At 33.8% G+C, this 25,732-nt stretch overlaps 3 protein-coding genes, 1 long non-coding RNA gene and 1 pseudogene across 4 annotated transcripts; 3 read left to right on the top strand and 2 right to left on the bottom strand.

Moving 5' to 3' along the window:
• Positions 1-2,319: 2,319 nt before the first annotated feature.
• LOC107420905 (uncharacterized) lies at positions 2,320-3,124 on the bottom strand. The gene has a single exon (XM_016029969.4). The coding sequence runs from the start codon at positions 2,827-2,829 to the stop codon at positions 2,458-2,460; it is 372 nt and encodes a 123-aa protein (XP_015885455.1). The 5' UTR covers positions 2,830-3,124; the 3' UTR covers positions 2,320-2,457.
• An 891-nt stretch (positions 3,125-4,015) lies between these two features.
• Positions 4,016-9,637, top strand: LOC125423819 (uncharacterized). Its single transcript, XR_009639118.1, has 3 exons — positions 4,016-4,324; positions 4,430-4,564; positions 9,298-9,637. It is a non-coding gene; the product is annotated as an uncharacterized LOC125423819 (long non-coding RNA).
• On the bottom strand, positions 4,761-7,932 carry LOC125422864 (pectinesterase QRT1-like). Its single transcript, XM_060817432.1, has 6 exons — positions 7,919-7,932; positions 6,736-6,858; positions 6,109-6,304; positions 5,800-6,003; positions 5,580-5,671; positions 4,761-4,785 (listed from the first exon to the last, which is right to left on the bottom strand). The coding sequence occupies exons 1-6, from the start codon at positions 7,930-7,932 to the stop codon at positions 4,761-4,763; spliced, it is 654 nt and encodes a 217-aa protein (XP_060673415.1).
• A 6,648-nt stretch (positions 9,638-16,285) lies between the features above and the next one.
• Positions 16,286-20,092, top strand: LOC107420875 (thiol-disulfide oxidoreductase LTO1-like; annotated as a pseudogene).
• Positions 20,093-22,304: 2,212 nt separating this feature from the next.
• Positions 22,305-23,941, top strand: LOC107420900 (uncharacterized serine-rich protein C215.13). Its single transcript, XM_016029964.4, has one exon. The coding sequence runs from the start codon at positions 22,717-22,719 to the stop codon at positions 23,680-23,682; it is 966 nt and encodes a 321-aa protein (XP_015885450.3). The 5' UTR covers positions 22,305-22,716; the 3' UTR covers positions 23,683-23,941.
• Positions 23,942-25,732: the final 1,791 nt, after the last annotated feature.

Raw genomic sequence — 25,732 nt, 5'->3', positions numbered from 1 at the left:
TTTATATAGAAGATTTTTTTACTCGTGTTTCACATAAAGTACTTACGAGGAATATTGTAGTTTGCTAGTCGTATTTGGTAATTTTGCATTTGGAAGCAGAGGACTTTTGTGTTATAATTGGTTATGATTAATGAGGCATTCAGGTCATCTAAAGCCAACTGAATGTGGGTTGGTTAGACCTTAAAAATTCTCAACTCTTACGGTCAACTAACGGCGTTTCTTTTTCTCGCTTTCCTTACGGCCACAGCGGCGGACCTATGCGACCTCAAGCTTGAGATTCCACACTGTCATGTGGCAAAATATGGTGCGTGATCAGTCCAACCTTAAATCTTTGCTATTATGAATATACAGTAGTATATCCTAATCATGTCATCAGGATTGATTATATATATAAATATTTAATTATGAATATGTATAATTATTTTTTTTGGGTTTTAATTTGGAGGCAAAAATCAAACCACAGAATTAACGTATGTGAAATATAAATTGGAAGAAACACAAACAATTAAAACACAAAACGGCCTTTAAAATTGCATGCATGGATCTGTGTCACTTGCTTTCAACGTACGGGCTGCCGGGGAAAGCGAACATATATATGAGACATAGAAGCCGGGCAGCACGGCACCTTATTTTTATCGAGGTTGTTTGCAAATGCACTCAAAGTTGTACGTGTCTCACTTTACACGAACAAACACTTTGTTTTCTGTTCTTTTTATCTTTCTGGATTTTCTCTATACACTGTCGTATTTTATTTACGGTTAAAAAATGAGGTTTTATTTATCTGGAATGCTAATTAATTGTTAAGCAGGTCAATGCAAATTAAAATGATTGCACTGCAGGGAATTTGAATCGATTGCGTGGTTCACAAAATCTGACCGAAGCAAAATTTTTACGACGTTTGACATATTCAATTCCACAATTTCATAATGGGTTCCACAATTTAGTGTTTTTCAATCATTTCCCATTTGATTGTTAGAACTCTATTTATCCTTGAATTAATTAAACATCTGATAGGTTAACAACTTTGAAAAAAATTAATGAGGAATTTGTTTTGGCGACTAATTCACTGTCATCAAAAAAATAAAAAATAAAATAAAATTAGGTCGTACTCCATTTGAAAGGATCATTTTGTTGGAGGATAATATATAATGGAGATTTTAATGGGGGGCTTTTAAAGCCGTTGTCCATAGCATTGACTGACTCTGGCCTGGTGTGGTGCGTTAACCCAATATTGCACTTATGTTATGCCAACGGTCAACCACTTGTTTGGATCTTTCGGTTTTATGCAGACGTATGGAAAGCCAGATCATTATGCTGTAGCCCACGCAAGCCATTGGGCTAACTGGCCAATCTTGTAATACTCTCTCTCCTAAGTCTAATACTTCATTAAAATATAAAAAATAAATATAATTTATTTATTCACATTATTAATTTCTAATCTTTAATATGAGCATATTTTTGTCATTGTACAAACTTTTACTTTTAGGTGCATTTCTACAAATTCTTTTAGTTGCGTTTAAGAACACTCATGAAGTCTCCCGTTAATACGGATACTGATCACTGATATGCCTTTTTCTTTTTTTAATCTGGGTTTAATGAAGTGCTTTTAACCAGAATTTTTTGCCACAATAATCGGTTCATTTACAATGTTATTTGCAGTGAAAAAGTTATTAGTTCTTTAGCCTGTTTATAGCTTCATTATAGGGAGGTGGTAATAGCTTCTTTTTAGTGGAATGTAGAAACTAGAAAGTGGTGGAATTGATGAAGGGACTGAGAATTCACAGAGCCCACTTGCCATTGGAGAAGAAACAAGGCAGTTACCTATCATTATCGATTCAAGAAGGGAATGTTTTAATTGCTCCTGCAAGTATCAATAATAATCATTCAAATATCAAACGGCCAATCCTAGGACCCACGTATTGATTCCGCTGGTGGTGCCATAAATCCTACCTTTTCACCTGTTTTTACACCTTTCTTCTTCTTTTTTCCTTGTTCTATTTTTTTTTTTTCCTTTTTAATTCCGGATTATAAAAGATTGAATATCCGCAGAATGGGCAGAATACATGTGTTAGTATGTTAAATATTGAAAATAAGAACAACAAAAAAGATACATATATTAATTTTTATGTGAATGAATCAAATTCCATATATGCAAGCACATATTAGAATTTTTTTTTTTTTTGTTTTTTTTCTGGATAACAGACATTTTCTTTGGAAAAAAAAAGAAAGAAAAGAAAAAAGTAGACGAAAGAAATAGAATAACAACCATAAGTTAATTTGGGGGAAAAAAAAAAAAAAAAACAACATTTTAGAGATAACTTGTAAAAACATATCTGTAGACAGAAAATGAAAGGCTCAAGCGCATCTTAGGCAATGACAACGAACCGCGCGCGCGCACACACACACACACACACCGAGCACATAATAATTTGAACAAAGCTGAGAGAGTAAAACTTATTAAACATTTGCAGAAGGATTTGGAGAAGAGAGCTCTTCTTGGTCAATTTCTTGATGGGTTTCGACTGGCATTGTAATTGGAACAGAGTTGCAGGATGAAATATTGGTCCTCGGTAGTGGGGAGTTGATCTTTCCATCGATGCAAGACGAGCATTTCCTCTCAGCCCAGCTCTCCAAATCAAACTGACCATAACCCATCATACTCTTCCCCGAGCATAGCCTTCCGACCATTACTGCCAAAATACCCAATACTATTATAACCACCAGCACAGCAATGAGTGGGCCTATGGAGCCGTGGGCCGAGTGAGTACTGTGAGGCTGCTGCACTGTAAACGCCGGTGGAGGAGGTTGCTCATACAGTGGCATTGCCATTTTAGTAAAAGGATTAGAAATGAGATTTTATTCAACAGAAAGAAAATAGGGGTTTTTAGAGAAAATCTAAAATGGAGAAAGAGATTTCCATGAGAGAGGAAGCAAAATGGAAATGCTTGTAGGCATTTTGGGTGTTGCCTCGAAACTCAGGTTTTTCGATTCAATTTTAGCCTCTCTAAGCGATAGAGAGACGGAATGAGAGGTTATAGATAGGTTCTGTTCCGGTTCCTCGGTCATAAATATATTATTATTTTTAACTTGGGGAACCCCGGAGGAAGTAAAAGAGGACAAAAGGAAAGTAAAAAGTAACCGGAACAGTTGGAATCTTGGAAGTGTTTCAAAAAAACGCCCATTAGCTTTTTCAGTACTCTTTTTGTTATTTTTATTTTTATTTTTTTACTATGTTTAATTTTGTCTTTCCTTCTTTTTAAAGATATAGGAAAATAAACAATCTCGAGTAACTTAGAGGGAATAATTAGGGCCGTATTAGTGGTAAAAACTTTTACTGTTTCTTTAATGATGAATCACGTGCTTGTGCTACTGCTTCACTTTCAGTATCATTTAAGAAGATGCTTGAAAATTTAAGCTGTGTCTGTCTTTATCGAATTAGAGTTTGGCAAAAAAATGAATATTTTGTTTTAGGTTGCAGAACGGTAGCAGGAGGCTAATCCGGGTAATAATTTGCAGTTTTAATTAGAAGGGGATTTATTTCTCTGCCCCCGCATGCATTTCGCTTGTTTTATGGTGTGCCTTCTCAGCTGCAACACATGGATGGTGGCATGAAATTCATGGAGACTTTCTTTGACTTTTAAGGGATACATCCACACAATTAAATAAAGCCAAAAATCCCAAATCCCAGTTGGATATTAACTTTACAGTAAACAGAACTAAAAGCAAAATTGCAAAGTCCACACTTGAATTGAAGGCGCCCATTTTCACAAGTAGAAACAAAGGGGGTGTTTGTTACATGGGACTGGCCAGGACCGGATGAGTTATAGTCCCAATCTGGTATTTGGGAAGGAAAATGGAGGACGGGATACACTTATTCCGTTAATCAAATAATCCGAAACGAAGGGGACAAAGCTGACCCACCAAAACACCTGGGTCACTTTTGTCCTGCCCTCTTTCGATGCTTTCAACCTCTCAGCCTCTCACACAAAGTTGCTTCTGCCGGACCGTTCGCCACTTCTTTTTGGTTTGAAGCCACAATTCTTGACCTCGAAGACGTTTCCTACCAGCACGCCAGCCACGCAACTGTCAAAGCTAACCCTAACTCTGCCGCCGGCGAAACCCATTTCAACCTCAAGATTGTCTCCCCGAAATTCGAAGGCCTGAACCTCGTGAAACGGCATCGTTTGGTCTACGACGCCTTTGCCGACGAGCTCCAATCTGGACTCCACGCCCTTTCTATCGTTGCCAAGACTCCTTAAGAGCTCGAATCTCAACCCAAACGTCGACCAGAGTAAAATCCAAAACTGGGTTTTTTTTTGTCACTGTGAGTGGCCGAATCCAAATTTGCTTAATTTGTGGTTTATTTTTTTATTTATTTTTGAATTATTAAATTTGTAATCGCATATCTTTGCGTATTTCAGCATTTCAGCATTTCAGCAACCAGCCTTCTCTCCCAACTCCGAAATTCCAGCATTTCATTTCTTTTTCCCTTGCCTTTCCCCAATCCCTCATTGCCCACTCTTCCACCCTGCTGATCCCCAAGGCCAGTGACCGTATCTAACAGGTAATTCTTCATTCCCAATACTCTCTCTCTCTTTTGCTTATTTCTTGTTGACCAAACGGACGTGTAACTAACTCTCTGATCTGGGCCTTTTGTTTCTTTTTTCCTTTGATTCCACTTCCTGTCTGTATTTGGATTTCGATGTCTCCGAGACCCTAGTGATGCTCTTTTTTGTTGTTTAGTGTCCTTAAGACATGAGTTACCCCTGTTTCCCGACGGGAAAACTGTAAGATAAGAAAGAAAATGTCATATGTGAAACTACAAAACTGTTATAGAAATTGTTATTGTGATGTGACAAAGATATATTGATAAAACCACAGTTAGAATTGCAGACACTAGATTGGTCGTCCTATATCAGAACCTCATTTTTGTTGTTGGAAAGGCCTTTTTTAATTAAAAGTGTTTGAAATCTCATCAAACAGATTTATAAGAAGTTTCAGATAAAAAAGCCACACCAAGACATAAATTTAATGAGAAATTGTCTAATTTCAGTAAGTTGAATCCAAAAGTCAACTCCTCAGGTTCTATTCAGGAAAACAGGACTGTGTTCCAATGGCTATGATATTATAAAGAATAGAATTGTAGAAAGCAAACAAAATAAGTATTCTAGCACGCTTTGTGTTATATATATAGATTGGCTATAATATCAACATGAGACCCTTTAACAATTTCTACGAGACAGCTTTCTATTTAGTCATTCTCTCAAGAATGGTTGAAATTATGACAATGCAATATCAACCTTTTTAGATTGCTTTTTTTTATTACTAGTTTAGACGCTTTTACTGATTTTTCTAACATGATGAAAAATTCTTCTGAATGATCTAACATGTCTAATGCAAACTTGTAAAGATCTGGTTTGTGTAATTGGTTTTTGTTTTGGATTGTCATTGGTGGTTGTTTTGAATCGGTTTGAGGTTGTTGGTTTGAAATAATTGGGTGTGTTATGCCAAGTAGATAGATAGATAGATAGATAGATTGATAGATAGATACAAGCAGATAGATACAAAATGAAGCATACTGAATGAACACATTAGACAGATCATCTGGTGAATCCCTGTGATGAGCTGCAATTGCTCCTGATCTCTTAGCTATTGAATTCAGATGGCATTCCTAGTTGCAAGGTTTAGAAAGCAAAGAAAGAAACCCAGATTAGGAGACTAAATATGAAACATGGGTTTTGTCTTCTCTAATAAAAAATGGATAAGCTTTTTTTTTTTTTTTTTTCTTTCCTTTTTAACCTTATAGAGTGATCTTGCTCTGCCAAATACAAAATCAACTCTGCCTTGGATGAAACACTTGTAGAAAAAGTGTGTTCCACTTTCATCTAAAAGCGTATCTTGCTTCCCCAAAAACCTTACTTTATAGAACATTGCTTTATCACCTGCAATTCTCAAGGCTACTGCTTGGTTGCCTTGTCCTCTGCGAACTGGAACTGCAGAATTCTGCAAACACCCCACACCATGAAATTATGTATCAAATAATTTGCATTTGAAAGTTTGATCTTATTGTTTTTTGGAGGGAAGGACTTAGGAAAGATGTTTAAGTGCCTCGAAAGTGATTCTAGTTGCACAGAAATAATCCGACTCTACGGTTACAGATGCTGAGTTATATGTTCCTAGTGCAATACCATATTGATTTTTATCTGATGCCAAGTCATGCCATGTAAGTATAGTTCTGGATGTATGATTCATTTGTCCTATGAATAATATATATGGCTTCGTAATTGGTATATATATCTTTTCTCTGCATAAATTTAAAGAAATTTCAAAAAATGTTTTCCACAATTTTCATAAAAAAGCATAAAACCTGCATGCACAGTCAATATAGCTGGTTGAAAATTTTGGTCGAAAAGTCATGTTGAAGGAAAGGAAGAGGAAGATAAAGAGAAAAATAGCAAGTTTTTCAAAAATCCCATGCAAATACCAACTGTACATGTACCTACATTTGCATTCTCACTTACAAAGTAAAACAGTAAGAAATGAAAACTTGAAAATTCTTCATTTGGTTTTCTGTTCAAACCAGAAAATTTTAACAACTCAAAACTCCAAAAGCAATTTGACCCCAAAAAACCAACTTAGAAAGAGGCTTGCAGACACAAGACATAGCAAGAAAAGAGAGTGTGTGCGTATATATATATATATATATATATATATATATATTTCATATATATAGACCTGTATGTTCCAGGAAGAATGTAGATTTTCACCCTTTGTGTGTTATGTTCTGGAACCATATCAATAGCACCTTGAACTGTACTAAAATTTCCTCCTCCATTTGTGTCAACCACAATAACATGGCTTAATTTGAATTCAATTGCTTCTCATATAAGACGTTTTTAATGCCACTCTTGGATTCCACGCAAATGTATATATGTTTTTAAAATTCTTACCAAGCAAGGAAATAAATAAGAATAAAGTGGAATGGTATAATAATTCCAAATGTACATAAAAGAATACGTGTTCCTCGTTTATAAAGTAATAATAAAATAATAGGTGTTCCTCATCACAAAAGTCGGTCAACATAAAAATGCATAATGCATTAATTGGTTGAATATTTGCAAACACCATTTTTGGTCTTCAATACTTAATTTGTTTTTTATCCTAACCAAAATATGATATTAAGAAGTTATAAGTACACTATCAAAACAAACTATATAAAGTTTTATTCTAAATTTGTATTTTTATTCCCATTTAAAGTTATTTTTAAGCATATTTATTAATTAAATCTATTTCAAATAACTTCTTTATATAATTCATTTTTTGTCTTTAATTATATACAACATATATTTTTCTCCATCTAACTCATACTTCACCATAAGTTTGGGTTGCAACACAATGATTATCCAAATTATAAAAGCTCAAAAAGTTGTATTTAGTTTTTGCAATAATTATAATTTTTATTTATTTTTTATTTTTTATTTTTATAATTTACCAATGTTGTTTGAAAACTATTTCATTGGCTCCATCATTAATAATAATAAAAAAAATTTGATGATATATATATATATATATATTGAGTTTGAAGAGTTTAAAAAAACTTAAATCCACCTTTTATTTTGACCTTCCAAATATATATAATGTTTATTGTGAATGCTAATATATAAATATATTATTTATGGAAGATTTTTGTTTTCTATATTTATTCAATTGTATTGGCAATAGCAGCTCAATTTATTGTATTTCTTATAATTTTTTTTATTTGTTGTTTTTTTTTCTTTTTTGTAGAGATGGATGGAAGAAAATTAGTTGTGATTCAATCTTTTTGTTGGGGCTTTATGTTTATCTTTTTTATGTACATGTATGTAGCGTGGCAAAGGAGAAATGAAAGAGGTGTTAGGAATAGAATAACTAGGAATACCGAATTGCGTACATCTTTTATAGATAGTTTGTTGGACAATGATGTCACTTGTATTAGTCAATTGAGGATGGATAGGAGAACATTTGTTATTTTATGTTGGTTATTACGCCAGGATGGATATGTGAAAAGAGATGGTACTGTTACATTAGAAGAGCAAGTGTGCATATTTTTGCACATAATTGCTCATCATACAAAAAACCGTACAATTATCAGGCGATTCTATAGATTAGGGGAGACAATTAGTAGATATTTCAATTCAGTATTGAATGGGGTGTTGCGCTTACATTCCATTTTGTTGAGGTATCCTGAACCTGTGTCGGATAATTACTCGGATGATAGATGGAAAATGTTTAAGGTACGTATGTGGACTAGTTTGGTTATTAATTTTATAGTTAGATGACTTGTAGCATTATCTGACGTTAGTAAAATTATTTGTGTCGTAGAATTGTTTGGGAGCATTAGATGGAACTTATATTAAGGTGAAAGTACCTGAAATCGATAAGCCAATATATCGAACAAGAAAGGGTGAGATCGCAACAAATGTCTTAGGTGTATGTAACCCGAATATGGAATTTATATTTGTATTACCGGGTTGGGAAGGCTCCGCTTCAGATTCCAGAGTACTTCGAGATGCAATAAGTAGGCCAAATGGACTAAAAGTACCAACCGGTAAGACCAATCCTTAAATATTTCATCGAGTGGATTAACATTGCATAAACTAATAAGAGATATTTTTTTGTGTTAGGTTGTTATTACTTAGTGGATGCTGGTTACACAAATGGTGAAGGATTTTTTGCACCATATAGGGGAACAAGATATCACCTTTCCGAATGGAAAGATGGTTGTGCACCCATAAATCATCAAGAGTATTTCAACATGAAGCATGCATCAGCTAGGAATATCATAGAAAGATGCTTTGGGGTTCTTAAATGCGATGGGCAATTTTAATAAGTCCATCTTTCTACCCAATTGCAACACAAATCAAAACCATTACTGCATGTTGTCTGATACATAATCTGATTAGAAGAGAAATGACACTCGATCCTGGAGAAGTCGAATATGATAGGATGGAAAATGTGGACATTAATGAAGAGGAGGACATTATAGGATCAATTGCTTCCTCAGAACGATGGACGAATTGGAGAGATGAGTTAGCTAAGCAAATGTTTGGTGAGTGGAGAGGTCATCATGATTACTAGTTGATGGTTATGTAAAAAATTATGCTCTAACTGCTTATTTAATATTGTTTGTTAAATCTTTTGGATAATATGTATGAAGGCAAACTTATATTATATTAAGTGCAACATTTGAGATTTATTGTTATTTTGTTTGCATCTTGTTTTGATAATGTTGGAATCATGAAATGTTTACTTGAATAGCAATGGAAGCTGGAGGTAGCAGTAACGATAATAGGTGGGGTGAATCTAGGCGTACATGGAGTAGAGGTGAGGAAGAAGCTTTGCTGGTTCTTTTAGATGAAGCTGTAGCTAGTGGGCAACGTTGTGACACGGGAGCATTTAAACCTGGTACACTTAATATGATTGAGCGGCAACTGGCTGAAATGTGTCCTAACTCGGGATTGCGAGCAACTCCACATATTGAATCGAAGCTAAAAAAGTGGAAGAAGCAATATGGCATCATATACGACATGTTGAACAAAAGTGGATTTGGATGGAATGACACTCTTAAATGTGTGGAGATTGACAGTGACGATGCTTGGAAAGCATATGTACAGGTTTTGACTTTGTTAGGAAAAATACCTTTATTGAATTTTGTGTTTCTTATCTTAAATATATAATGTTTTTACTAAATAATGGCTCTTTTTTAGTTTAGAGTAATCCAAGTGCAAAAAGTTAGAGAGATAAACCTTTTCCGATATATGAGAGGCTTGCTAATATTTTTGGGAAGGATCGGGCAACAGGACATGGAGCACAAACTCCAATTGATTTAGTTAATGATATCAATATGGAGCCTGACAATGACCAATTTGATGATGTGGGTTTTCCAATGTCTATGAATCAAACACATAGTCAACTGCCCACACAATCCCAATTAAGAGGTAAGAGGAAAGCTCAATCGAAGGATGTTGACATTGTTAGCGGGTTAAACAATGTAGCAGATAAGTTTATTGATAAATTGGCTACACAGTTAGACAAGTTGGAGAAGTCTGATATCAACTATCCACAATACTTAGCTATGGAGCTTGACAGGTTAGGATTCCCTATTACTGACAATCTCAAAATCTCTAAGGCAATGAGATCGGATCCATCGAACGTTGAGGTTTTCAAGATTATTAAAACCGATGCGCAGAAGATTGAATTTGCTCGTGGATTTTTGGATAACTAAATTAGTATTGTTGTGGATTATATATTTATGGATATGTATGAGAGGATGACAACTATGAACATTTGGAATTGAAACTTATGGACATATATTGTAACGTATTGAATGTTGGTTTCTAATTATGCATGTACGGATAATTTTATTATTATGTGTTATGTTTTAGAATATTAACATGCACTTTATTGATTTGGTTAGTTGTTATTTTGTTTAATAATATTACTATATTATATTGTCATTTATTATTATATGCAGGAATATTGAATGGCAAAGAGAAGGGTTTATGTTGTGTTTAAAGGTAGACAACCAGGGATATATAATTCTTGGTTTGAATGTCATCAATAAGTGCATAGATTTACAAATAATTTATATCAAGCCTATAATACAATTGAAGAAGCTGAAATTGCATATGTTGAGTTTGTAGAACAAACAATGAGGAATCGTAATAAAGCAAATCCAATACAAAATACCACCACCGTACATACACGTGCTCAATTTCACAACGAGTGGGGTAATGATTTTGTATTAGGTTGTTTATTTGGCTTACTATCAATGGGTTTATTTACTTATTTCTTATATAATTAGATTATCTTTGTAAAATCCAATATATATATATATACGGATGTCATACTTGTTAAAAGTGCAACTATATGTGACATTTATTTATATATCTATATATCTATATGTATGAATTGAAGATGGATATTTTTATGCTATTAACAAGTTCTTAATTAAATATTATGTCAATTTTTTTTATTTGTATTTAATTGTTATTCATGATTAGTAATTTTATTTTATTGGTTTTGAAAACAATATTTTAAGTAGTTTATGGGTGTTAAAAAAAAATTACAAATGTATTATAAATATCATTAAATTATTTTTATTATTAATTAATTGAACATATAAATATCTATACAAAACATATTAAATATAAGTAATAATAAAACTTTAATTAAATATAATATTTAATTTTTTTGTAAACATAAATATAATTTTAAATCTTTTCATATATAACAAAATAAATACTATAATTATAAAATAATCCAATCCAGTCCGATCCTGTACCAAACATGGGACAACTAGTCCAACATTCAGTCCAGAACTATACCAAACATAGTACTGCACTATTCGATCCTGTCCGATCCGAACCTATCCTGTCCGATCCCATCCGATCCGGATCTATCCTGCGTACCAAACGCCCCCAAAGGGCGCAAGGCAAGATGGACACCAAACCCGGAACCAAGCCCATTCATTATTCATGTCCACATATTGGGCTTGGAGCTCTTTGTGGTTCGTACTCTAGGCCCCAATTAGAAAAAGAGATATAAAAAGAGAAAGATGGACCATCATCACAATACGGGGAATTTTGCCCGATACTCCTATTTGAAAGCCTTTAATGAAATATATCTATTTTTTTAAGGTTTTTTGTTTTACCTTTTTATTTTTTAATATTTCTAGACTATCCTTTTCAAATATCAAAAAGAAAAATACACATGAAATGCCCAACAAAAAGAGAAAAGGGAAAATGAGAGAATGACGAAGCAGCTACCGAAGAGTTCTTCAGGAGGAGAGATGAGTGGAGGAAGCATCCTGGGTTCAGCAATTAGCCCAGCCATGCCCTTCTCGGTTTTGGCCTCAGAGTCCTGTCATCAATGTTTACCTGATCGATGACCAGATCTACAGCAAACTCCTTGGTCCTTCCTTCTCCTCCTCTTCTGGGTCTGCTTTTAATGGTGTGGTCTTTCCTAGGTTTTTCAAGAAATCTTCAAAATGGAAAAATACAAATACAAGCCTATCGTCGAAACCCTAGCTTGGTTTTTGTCATAGGGACTTGCCAAATGGAAGTTTATTTTGGAAGCCGCAGTAGGAGGAATCATCCATGGTTAGATTCAATTCTGCTATACTTTTAATCTTTTTCTTTTAATTTTATTGTTTTTCTTGCTTTGAGTAGGGAGAGAAAAAAAAAAAAAGAATCAAAAATTTGTTTTAAAAATGCAAAACTTTAGCAGTTAAGTTTTGTCAAGTTTTCTGAATTCTGGACTATATATGTTTTTATGATAAATTTTTAGGTGAAGTATTCAAGAGGGCCTAATCCTACTAACTGTGAGTAATTTTTCCATCCTTTTTTATGTTTTAATTGTCGTTGTTGATTTATAGAATTTTGTTGACCGCTGAGAAAATCTTGGAAAAGGGAGGAGAGAAGTTCATTTTTTGAGATATCAAATTCGCATTTTTGAGCAAAAGATATTGACTTTTCTTAGTTAATTATATTAAATTTTGGAATAAAACCAGATTTTTCACTAAGGATTTTCTTCAGTGTCTAAACAAAAGTTAGATTAGTTAAACATGGTTTTAGTTTTGGAAAATTTATTATTAATGTTGTTTTTTATGATCTTAACAAGCCTGCAAAGCCAGTGGATCAGACCTATGAGTTCATTTTAAGGTATGCTTGTTCAACTAGATTGCCTTATTAATTGCTTTTATGCGGTTGGTTCTGTACTTTGTGATAAACAATAGTTCTACAGATCACCATCTGTTCTTTAAAGCCTATTTGATTGGTGGATGTGACAGCCCAGATTACCCACATGCAATATTGTCCTCTTTGGGTATGGGGGAATCCTCTTACAACCTAGTCCTCAAGGTTTTAAAAGGCCTCGCAAGGGAAAGGTATCCACACTCATTTATATGGAGTGGTTCGTTCTCCTTTCCAATTGATGTGGGATTTCACAATCCTCCCCCCTTGGGGCCCAGCATCCTCGCTGGCACACCGATCCGTGTACTGGCTCTGATACTATCTGTAACAGTCCAGACCATCCACATGCGATATTGTCCTCTTTGGGCCTAGGGAATCCTCTTACAATCCAACCCTCAAGATTTTAAAAGGCCTCGCAAGGGAAAGGTATCCACATATACTTATATGGAATGGTTCGTTCCCCTTTCCAACCGATGTGGGACTTCACAGTGGACCTATAAGATATATTATTGGGTTCACTGGAACACAGTAATGGAAGCTGTATTAAGTTGGGACAGATGAAGGTCCTATGCTGTTATTGGAAGATAGAATTTCTTTTTTGTTCGCTTCCTTCCTTTTACTATGGCTTTATGTACCAAAGTGTCTTTTAGAGTTAAGGTCTTGATATGCATGATAGACATGGATATTTTTTCCATGGGCATGTTATTTCTTATTTTGATTGAATCTTGAATCTATGCTTACAAAATTTCTCATTTGTAGGATTGCTACATTGACATCTGCTCCCCAGAGGTTCTAATCATTTTTACTGACAATTTTGATTACCAACATCTATGGTGTCATTTTATCAAGGGATTGCTTGTTGATGATGTATGTATTTCAAATCAATTATCTATTGTGTTAAAACAAATTCAACCTGTCAACTGGATTTACATTTCCATCTCATACTTATATATTGTATTACATAAATGGAGGCACAAATACACATACATGATGCTCATGCCTCTACCAACATGAATTGTGCATAAATTATTCAAACTTTATGTTTTAAAATGTAAATAGAACTCTCTTTGATTAGAATGTAGTAGAATTATTTTAGATCACTCCTCTAGTATCTTCCGTTCTATATATATATATATATATATATATATATATTTTTGATAAATACACATTTATATATATATATATATATATGTATGTATATATATGTATATACTGTCATCTACAGTGTCGTTCTTGATCAAACCTCTTTGCACGACAAAATATCTTCTGAATTTAATAACATATTATACACACTTTTATAAAGGTCATATATATATATATATATATATATATATATTTAGCATTGAACAGATATTGAAGAGAGTGGGGCTCTAGAATATCTAAAGAGGGTTAATGAATATCTAAATCCATATATTATATTGCTTCTAATATATATATATATATATATATATATGTCCCATCCCATACATGAACATATAATATGTGCATAACTAGCGACTCCAAATCTTTATAGACCTACTAGAACTCCTATTCCAAATGTACATTGGCCAAAGCATGCCATGTAGACAAATTAGTTGGAAACGAGATGTAAGGTAATCAATGTATCGTACAAGTTCACTTATTTTACTTCAGTATCAATATTAACGTAGCTATAGGACATTTGTAGTAAAAATTATTGATTGCAAGAACTACGTACCAGCATAAGTTATTTTATTTAATTTTCTCATTGTGGATTGCATGTTTTTGAATATTTATTTGCTAATTATATGCTAATTGTATTAGTTTTTTGGGTTTGTATAGCATTCCAAAATTAGTGAAACTTGATGCATTCTAAATGGTGCATCTTTTGCCTTGTGTAGTGTCTTTATGAGTCTTTTGAGGAAGAAGCTGGATATTTTTAGTTTGCTACGGCAATAACATAGAATGATATTGATGAAATATAGAAGTTTCTTGATGCTGCTGTTGATGTAAGGTATTCACTTTTTAGCTTTTAGTAAATTAGTTATTCTAGTTACCTTGATGATGACCTAAATAGCAATGACCTCTTCTTTTTACCCCCAAGTACAGGTGGTTAGGCCTAGAGCATTGGAAAAAAAAAAAAGAAAAAAAAGGATATTCCAAACATGATGTACTGGATGAAACAATTTTAATTATGTAAATATGGTAATCCTGCATTTGGATGGCATAAGTGATGCTAATTGTGTAAAAGTTCTTTTCACCAATGATGAGAACCACAGACGAATTTATGTTGTTTGAATTAGTTTCTCTGAATTACATTTAGTCTAGAATATTTGCAATTAATTTTTCACTGCTAGTTGCACCTTAGTGTATAATTATTTTTTTTTTCCCACAGACTTTATCATTGATTTATTGCACTATTTATAATCTTAATTGATCGTAGTTTACAATTGTGAGGGTTTGTTTATTAAGACTTTGAATAAAGATGCTACATATGAGCCTTCCAAGCGGTCACTGAACTGGCTGGAATTAACAAGAGCATTGTCACACAAAGCAAGGTCATCCCAATTATATGATAACGTCTTTCATCAGCTTCTGACATTTCCCTTATCCTTTTTGTTTCTTCCTCCAAAACATGGTCTTATTCATTCAAGATAAAGGATTAAACAATGCCCTTGTTTGTTACCATGAAATGTTAACATTAAATTTATGATACATTTTGCTATATATAATTATATAATCTGGCTTTTGGTTGTATTTTTTCCTGTTATTTTAAATCCCTTTTCTCTAGCTCACTCAAGTCCACTTTTTGTAAGTCTTAAAAAGCAATGTACCCAGGTGGTTATCTACAGAAGTTACAAGCTTATCTCCAAAAGCAATAGAAAAGGATGTTTATGATTTTTTCACTTATTGTGGTGCAATTGAGAATGTTGAAATCATCAGGTAGAGTCCTTCTGCACAAATCAATAGTAGTCCATGGAACCATGAGGGCAATAGTGGTTCATCAGTAATAAATCAATAGAAATAATTTCCATTGGATGGGAAAGACAATTTAGTTCCCACCAAATTCTAAAATTATTCTGTATAAGGATCTTCATTTCCAAGATGTTTTGTTTCCAAGATCTTAATGTTTATGAAGATTGATATATGGGCATCACTTATCTCTTATTCAACTAAAGCACTCAAATTTCTAGAGTATTCTCTCTTTAGCTATCTAAAATTCTCTGCATTGTAAAACTTGCAACTGAAATTGCCATTATCTTCTGTACTAGGTTCCACCATGTCATGCCTGCTAAAATGACCATAAATTGAATGGAAGTCAACTACTTGCACTTGATAATGTATTTGCACAATTTTTATTGTGTCATACATAATATGTATGCTATTTGTTGAGAATATACATCCATTTTTCTTATATTTCTGATTTACCATGTATTTTTGGTATGCTTGCAGGGAAGCTCTTGGTGTAGCAAGAGTTGTAGCTGCAATGATTGGTTATCTATAATCCTTTTGTTAGGAGTCCTTGATTGGGATGATTGCTTAAGTGAGATATTAGCATGGGATACCTTGGCTTGGTTTGTTGTTCTAGAGTAGGCATGGCCAGGCAATTGACAAATCTTGGTAATGTAACCTGGATGTCTAGCTGTGTTGCCAAGTTACATCGGTGCTTCTCTTTGAGCTGGCTAGCTGCACTTGGTGTTCTTCAGGTAGCTTATTTCTTTATTCACTACCTGTTTGCAAGTCATTTTTTATCTCGAGATTAGTTCACAAACAATTTGTAATTTTTTCTATTTCCATACTACATCTATCTTGTATGATATAAAATTATATTCAAAATTTGTTAATGTTTCCAAAGTGTTTTTGTCATGATTCTCTTAATTTGGAATCAATGAGTATATCATCATTAAATATTTTTTTGGCCAATGTGTTGTTGGTAGTATTTATATTTATATCCTATATACATATGTTTGTCTAAATATTTATATTTATATTTTAGCCTTTTCAATATATATGGGATATTTGATGGTTTGCTGTCAACCAACAAATAAAAATAAATAAATAATAGTATGGCAAGAACTATTATGTATGAGCCTATGTGCTTGCTGAAAAAATTACTGACAATTTCCTTCAGTAATTACCAATGCACTATCGGTAATTTACAATTGTCCATCCGACAAGTTCGATGATGTATGTTTCCACCAATAACATGCTAAATCTAAATTTATTAATGATCCTCAACAAAAAAATCTACAAAAAGACTGGAAAAAGTGAAAAAATTCCAAATAAAGTTGATTACTGATGGTGCATCGATAATTACCAAAGCCGACGGTTACATCGGTAATTACTGATACCTTATCGGTAATTTCAATTTATCATGTATTTTTAAAGCAAATCATCACAATTCAATTCGACAACTTCGATAATGTGTGTTTCCACTAAGAACATGCAAAATATAGTTTTATTAATGATCCTCAACAATACAATCCACAAAAAGTTTGGAAAAACTTAGAAAATTTCACCCAAAGTTGATTACCGACAGGTCATCGGTAATCCATATTAGGAGTCCCAATGTTTGTTGGAAAAATTACCGACAGTTCCATCAGTAATTACCGAAACCCCGTCGGTAATTTCAATTTGACCATTTTGGGGTTTTTTCTCTTTAGGATCATTGAAGAATGTATATTATGCATGTTGTTGCATTTAACACACATTAGGGGACTTATGGGGGCCAAAAAATTGGTAAAATATGATTACCATAAAGGTTTCGGTAATTACGATTTAATCTACGGTAAATTTTCAAGCAAGGACAAATTGATTACCGTAGGTTTCATCTGTAATTACCGAAAGCCCTACAGTAATCAAATTTTTGTGCCAATTTGAGAACTTTTTAAAAACGTTTGGGGTTTTTTCTCTTTAGGATCATTGAAGAATGTATATTTTGCATGTTGTTACATTTAACACACATTAGGGGACTGGTGAAGGCCAAAAAATTGATAAAATGTGATTACCATAGGGGTTTCGATAATTACTGATGAAACCTACGCTAATTTTTCCAGCAACTACAAATTGATTACTGTAGGTTTCATTGGTAATTACCGAAGGCCCTATAACAATAAAATTTTTGTGCCAATTTGAGAACTTTTTTAGAATTTTTGGGGGTTTTTCTCTTTAGGATCATTGAAGAATGTATATTTTGTATGTTGTTGCATGTAACACACATTAGGGGACTTGTGGGGACCAAAAAATTGGTAAAATATGATTACCATAGGGGTTTCGGTATGTATCAATGAAACCTACAGTAATTTTTCCAACAACTACAAATTAATTACTGTAGATTTCATCGGTAATTATCGAAGGCCCTAAGTAATAAAATTTTTGTGCCAATTTGAGATCTTTTTCAGAACTTTTGGGGTTTTTTCTCTTTAGGATCATTGAAGAATGTATATTTTGCATGTTGTTGCATTTAACACATATTAGGGGACTTGTGGAAGCCAAAAAATTGGTAAAATGTGATAACCATAGGGGTTTCGATAATTACCTAAATTTGCAAGTGAAATAACCTAATTTTACAAAATACTTAACCCATTGAACAAGTATGGGACGGATGGAGATAGGTACACACAGAAGAGTCGCCAAATTCACTATCAGTCACCCTTTGGACCACTTAAGAATAAGCTAAAGATGATAAGGACAACAGACCATGACATGGAGATGAGTTAGTATTTGAACCCTTCCATCCTCATATACATAAATACAGGCTGTAACAACAAAACAGATCCTGAATGTTTAAGTCAGCACCGTGTGAAGGGCTTTATATAAAAGGCAGAAAAAGTAACAAGAAAACATTCATAAAAAAGGTACAGCTCCAAGTTGATTACTTAAAATTTCCTTATGAAGAGACACAAAAATTGCAAAAACAGAAAAGAATATGTAGGATATAACTATTACATACAACCGTATTATCTGGAGTAGGGTATGAACTACGACCTCCATGGCTGCTTCAAATGTATATTTCCTATACATTTTAAGCACTAAATTTACAGGAGCGTCATGCTCTTACTGTCTATTATCTGCTCTCCTATCATTCAGCTTATTTTTCATCACTCAAAAGGTAAATTATTTGTTCGGTGTATTCATGTTTTCTTATCTTTGTATTTACGAAAAACTTACAGAACAAAGCATTTATGTCGTAGTAAAAATAACTATGTACTCCTTTGATGTTTGTATTATAGGATTTTGGGTTGCAACAGATACAGAAAGTGGTGGGTTTACAGCTGTTTATAGCTAGTTTGGTGGTTCTTGCTCTCAATTTATCATATAGCTCTTCATAACCTATGCCTTCAAGGTAATTACTCTTTCTCTCTGCTCAGTGATTTTTTTCTATTTGAATCTGCAATATAGGGGTTTAGTTACTTTATTCATCAGGGTGTGACTTGAAGTTAGCATAATGGTAGGCTATTCAACTCTGCCCACTCTTAACATTGCTTTTCCTGTTTTCCCTAATCCTAAGATGTCAAGAACCCAATTTTTTATTTTAAAGAATTTTATAAATTTCAACTGAAATAAAATAGCATAGATTATAAAAATGTAAACTGTACAAGAATGCTGATAGATTAGAGAAAATTGGTGATTGTTATGCTGTCATTAACTTTTAAAATTATAATTTTAAATATGGTTATAATGTATAAGACATTTGCAGTGACTTATTTCCCTTGTTTCATTTCTTGGTTAGCCTGGCTGAAATTGAACTGCCATATTTTACAACTGAGATAACATTACCATCAAGTCCTTTTGCTCTTTCTCTTGCAAAGCAACTGCAATCAATTGATGCTAAAATGTATGGGGCTTTCTGGTATTCACACTACCTAGAACAAAAACAGGTAACTCTGCACTCTGTAACTTTTGTTTTAGAAGATGATTTGAACCATGAGGTTAATACAATTGAAAAATTGGTAACTATATTCACATTGATCATCTCTTGTGCGTTTTGTTTTCAAAAAATGAATTACTTACTACATTATGGTATTTGCATGGTGACACTGAATGCAGATGTTTGGAAGTGAGGCGGCAAAACTGTTGAATTATGTTGAATGCTTCCCTGATGGTTATAAGAAAGGAACCAAAATTTTAAAGGCATGCGCAGATGCTGGAATTGAAGGATTCCCAACATGGGTGATAAACGAGCAGGTGAGAAAGCGTTAAAATTCATTCTTGGATTTTACTAATTACTCAATTTGGAGAAGATGAAATTGCCATTGGAGTTTCTCCCCTCCCGACATTTTATTTTCTCGCCCTTTGAAATTCATCCATTTCTCATCAAAGATGGGTGTTTCTTGCAGGTTTTGAGTGGTGAACAAGAGTTGTCAGATCTTGCACAAGCATCCGGTTTTGATGTTAAATGAATCTAGTCTGCCCACATAGGATGATTCTTTTCAAATTGTGTTGTTTCACATATGTATAGAGTGAATAGTATCCTTGTGATTTACGTAGTAATCAGATTCGAACTGCAATATTTGTACATCTTCTGAGTTTTTTTTTTGCTTTCTCTAAAAAGATGAGGCAGCTTTACAATAATCAGATTCGAGCTGCAATACTTTTACATCTTTTGAGTTTTTTATGCAATCTTTATTTTTGTTTCTTATCTGTAAAAAGATAAACTCTTCATTCCAAGCATAAATAGAAAACCAACTAAGCAACCCATTTAAACAGCAATTGAAGATCTACCAAAACCATCAAGTGGACCAAAATTGAAATCCAGAACCAAAGGACTAATTAGGAAGCAAACCATATTCCCAGCTATGGCTCCCAAAGCCCCAAAGAGAACATTCAATTGCTTCTCCAACCTCCTCAATGCAGATTTTTCAAAAGAAACCTTGGTGAGCAACATTAAAAACTTAAAAATACCCACAAATCCTAGTAGAATCGAAACAAAACCCCTATTTGCTAAAGACCCAGATTCTTCTGATCCACCATTCAAGTATTTCTAAAGCAGCAAAGAAGAAATAACTACAAGCGAGAAGGTAACCTTGTATTAAATCTAAAATAAAGAACAAAACCAAAAAATTCACCAAGGATATATATCATTATGACCCTTTTAAAAAGAGCATTGGACCAAATTCCCCTCACAATAATGAAGATGAAAAGTCTTTTTGTTTTTTTTTTTTTTTTTTTTTGTTTTTTTGGCAATAGACAGGGTGGGCCGACTAGTACCGTGTCAAGGCACGCGCATGTCTCACCAGTAACTATCTTACCGTACGACGTCTTCTTTAAAGCTGCAGACTCTCTCGTGACCACTACCATACCCAACGTTTTCTTGTTGCCTTGACAAATATATTTTCCATTTTGATCCATAATATTTCATGTTCTCTTTTGCAGATTTACTAATTCTTTCCAGGCGACAGGCTCTTGAAGATGAGCGACGGCAGTCAAAAGAGGACCAAGTCCATCAAAGACGATGGAGGGGAATCAAGTAATAAAAATGTTGACTGGCAGCCTCCATCTCAAGGCCGTTTGCCAAGACCAGTGGAGGTACCCAAGAGAGGAAAAATCATGACAAGAATTGTAACTGAATTGTTTTCTTCTTCCAATAATCGTCCTTCCTCGTAGATTACATATTTTCTGCTTTTTCTTACATGTAAATGTAAATATATCAATAAACTCTTAGAATGTTTGCTTGCCTTAAGTAGGTTGGGAAAGGTGTTTGCAAGGCAGGACCATCGTTTAATTTGGTATGTATAAGTTAATTAAGCTGAACTTCCTTCCATGATTAACTATTCCACTTTATGTTCTTCCACTTTTTATATATGGTGTTCTTTCTTGATTAACTAGACTTGTTTGTTGGAAATTTTTGATTCCATGAATTGTAGGTAAGAGTTGTATGTTTGGTACTATTATGCTCATGGTCTGAATTGTAGCCAAGAGTTATAGGTTTTTTACTTAGATTATGGTAATATATTATGCTATTATTCAGCTTATGGTAATATTATGCTCTAGTTTGAAGCATAATCCTTGTAATTAACACCTTATATATTTGTTTCCACGGGATAACAATCTTGAGAGATGAAATTAAACTGTTTCGGTTGCAGTAAAAATAATGTTTGTTCGTTTTTCTTGCTATGAAAGTAAAACTGTATTTAAAAGAAGGCCGGAAAGTGAAACACTTCTGGCACTCTTATCAGACTTCCACATTTTCCCATGACTAAGGCGGTAAAGCTCAACTAGTTTTATTTGCCTAGCTTTTTCACCACCTGAAGTAATAGACGTGACCGGGCAATGTCTAAATTATAGGACCTTACATTTGCAAATCTTTCCTCAACTCTAAAGCAAATGAATTCCACCCAAAGGCTAATTATCACACCATATATGGAACATTATATATTGCTCACTACTTCAAAAAGCTTTTAATCATGAAGAGTTTAAACCATTCAACTTGTGTATATGGAAAGACCGGTGAAATTTAGTTGGAAACAAAAATGTTATTCGTGAACTATTTTTATATATATACATACTTATATAAATATATATATATATATATATATATAATAATTCTCAAGAAAATAAAAATGTTTATTTGGAAAACAAGGTTTTGAATAAATGCAGCATTATGAGTGAACGGAAACAAAGGGTGGTTTTCAGAGACTATATATGCTTTGTGAAGAAAGCCCCTTATGCATTCTTTAAATTCCGCTGCTGTCGATACCGGCTAGGAAATGGAAAGTGAACTATTTACACCTTCTTTTATATAATCATTGTGGCGTCAAGAAACTAAACTGAAAAAGTATCCCTCCATTATCCCCCCTACATAACCGTTGAGCAACGGATGACATACCCGGCAACCAAATTCAAATATCTGGAAAGTAAAAATTAAAATAAAAAAAGACCAAAAAGCAAAAGCCACCATTCACCTTTCCCTTGCTCTTTTTTATTCTTTCTCAAATAAACTATACTAGGATTATATATAGATCTATTCCATAGCTACATTGTCTACTAATCTCTCCTCAGCCTAAATCAAAATCCAGTACCAAAAATGGGGTCTTGCATTAGCAAATGCATACCCAGAAAACATCCTCATTTTCAAGAAGAAGAATTTGATCATCCTCATGTCCAAGACAAGCTTGTAATTTCACAAGCTTCAACCACACCCATCAATATTATTCCTCTTTCAAACAAAATTTCACCCTCTCCACCATCTCCTTCAAATTCTACCACTTCTTCTGTTTCTTCCTTTACTTGTACCACTACTACTAACACAAGCAGCTCAAGCTCCACATCCTCAAGTGGGTCTTCGGTGATAAGCTCAAAAGATAGATCTTTCTCCAATGAATTTTTGTGGTCATGCTACAAGGAAAACCCACATATAATTCGCATAAACTCACTCAAGGAAGCTACTCTTTCCTCGTTGCCTGTTTCCAAACCCAGAGAGCACTTAGACTCTCCCCCGAAACCAGTATTGCCAAGTACGTTTCTGAAGCAGTCTAATCAGCAAAAGATGAATTGGTCCGCTACGCCGCAGAAGAAGAGAGTCCGGTCGAGTTCACCAACTCTGACAAGAAAAAAGAGTTTCCGCAAAGAGCCAGATCAGAGGCTTACCAGTACGACGTCGTATTCTCTTCAGAGTACTAGAACCTTGAGATCACCGTCTCCGAGTCGGAGATTTAGTAATGGAGGAGTTCTGATCACGAACGCACAGAGAGAATGCCATTCGAAGCGTATGAGTTGTACTTGCACAGTTGGTAATCCCAAGTGTATTTTGAGGAATAAGGAAAATGTTAGGCCAGCAAGTCCAAACAGCAACATTATTAATTCGAGTCGAGGAATTGGGACCTATTCGAGGAGTGGTAGAGACACGGGCATTCCCCGGATTGGATCAAAAATCGACGAGATTGCGGTTGGCGAAGCGCTGGCTCCACTTCATGACCATGACATCGACTCTATTCCTATGGAGGATATCGATAGCCCCCTAATCGCCTTGGATTGCTTTATTTTTCTTTAGAAATGTGTGTATTCTGTGCTTTGCATATTATTGGTATGTGGTGAGTTTTACGGTGTTTTTTTTTTTTTTTCCCAACATTTTCATTCATTCATTAATGGGTTTGGAAATGATCAACTGGATCTCCCTGTAATTAAATGAGCTTGTATTTTTGTATTTTTTTATTCTTTTCTTTTGCATTTGATTGTTCTACCCCTTTCAGATACTATTAAGACTCCGAACATATACATTTGGGCAGTATGAATTTGGCTTTGTACTTGTTATTGTGACGCCATGAACAATTATTATAATTGATTTTTTTTTAATATTGGGGTGGTGATATTATAATTGTTTATGAAAAAGTAAGTCAATGCTGAAGAGATACCTCATTTTAAATCGATTTACCGCCACACCTTTTTTAAAATGGGACTTCTTGACATATACAAAAGAAAAAGAAGGAGGCATGGTCAATAATAGCCATCTGGGCATCGGGTAATTAGGCCGTTATACTACTTTTTCCAGAGGGCTTTTAACGAGTTTCAGCCTTGTGCATCCACACGACTCCTAATATTGGGCTAGTAATAGGTGCCGAGGGCCCTGGCCCAATAGTAAAATTTTGGGCCTAATGAGGGCACATTGGGTCAAAGTCTATTGAAGCTGTGCTCAATCAATATTCACCAAAATCACAAAAAAGTTGGGTTCTACAAATAAATTTCTTGATCGCCTTTGCTAATATTTTAATTTTTTTTTTTTTTTAAAATTCTTGGTACGAGGAGTTGAAAGGAAAAAGGGTTTTGTTGGAAATCTAGCACCTTTTAGGTGGTTTAATGACATCTAGCAATTTCAAACACCAAGTGTTAAAAGGTGGTTAAAAATTTTATATTAAATTCGAGTTATAAACTTCAATCTTCTAACGCCGGTTTGCAAGGGGATCATATTCCTTTATTGGCCATTTGAAATATGCGAAAGCATCCTCTAAAAGAAGAAGGCAAGGTGACTATTTGGTCTGGGGACTTTCTTGTCAATTGTAATTGCATTTAGGTACCGTCGTATGACTTTATCTCTTTATGATAAGGGTTTTTTTAACATGTCAATTATTATTATTTTTTCTTTTTTTCTTTTTAGATAAACACATGTCAATCATTCAATTTCCTACGTTTCGGCGATGTGACTAAATGATAGTGAACACTTAGATGGACTAATCATTAAAAAAATCCCTCCCACAACTCCAAATAATATCATCTTCAATCCCACTATTTCAATATTCTTTAATATAACCGTTCTTCCTTTTTCTCTATGTAGTCTTTTCAATTACTTCATCATCATGCATACTAATTTTGTTCATTAAAAAAAAAACAAAAATATAAAAAAAAAAAAAAAGGCCAAGGTAGCCAAGCCATCCACAAATTTATGTTGGAGGGTTTATATATAAATATATATATATATATATATTAGTAATTTATGTTGGGGTTGGGGATTGTACATCAAATCTATATGCTTCCGTTTTGTGTTTGAATTAATGATAGCTTTTTTTCCTTTTCTCGAAACAACAATTAATAATAGCTAAGTGGGTTGTGTTACAAGTAAAAAGTCGTAAGAAATATTCATTAATTAAGCAAAAAATATATATTATGAAACAAATAAAAGAATATAATTCAAAATATATGTGACATTTTTTAAAGTGCCCCGGAAAAAGAATGATGAGTAAGTTTTTTGCTGTCTGAAAACGGGACAAGTAGGGTATGGATATCATGCAGAAAGTGTCCTTAAAATTAGAATAAGACGATTAAGATCACGTGAAGGGGTATTGGGTGAGTAATATTGGTACGAATCAAAAGAAATTGGAACAAGATATCCATGTCGGCCAGGATAATCTTGAATAGTACTGGTCCTGGTTGTTTATCTATTCAGGGAAGAGCGGCCCCTCCCATGTACTGCCCTTTTTCTTCATTCTGCCTGAAATCTTTGGGAGATAGTCTTATAAAACATGATATTGATGCCCAACATATGCATTTCTCTAGTGCCTCATGTGGTTCTGGTCCATGCAGACCAACTGCCTAAACCTAGCTAGTCT

Source organism: Ziziphus jujuba, chromosome 5 (genome assembly GCF_031755915.1).
Source record: "Ziziphus jujuba cultivar Dongzao chromosome 5, ASM3175591v1".
NCBI lineage: Eukaryota > Viridiplantae > Streptophyta > Magnoliopsida > Rosales > Rhamnaceae > Ziziphus > Ziziphus jujuba.
Note: the sequence above shows the minus strand (reverse complement) of the source record. Positions and strands in the feature narration are given on the sequence as shown.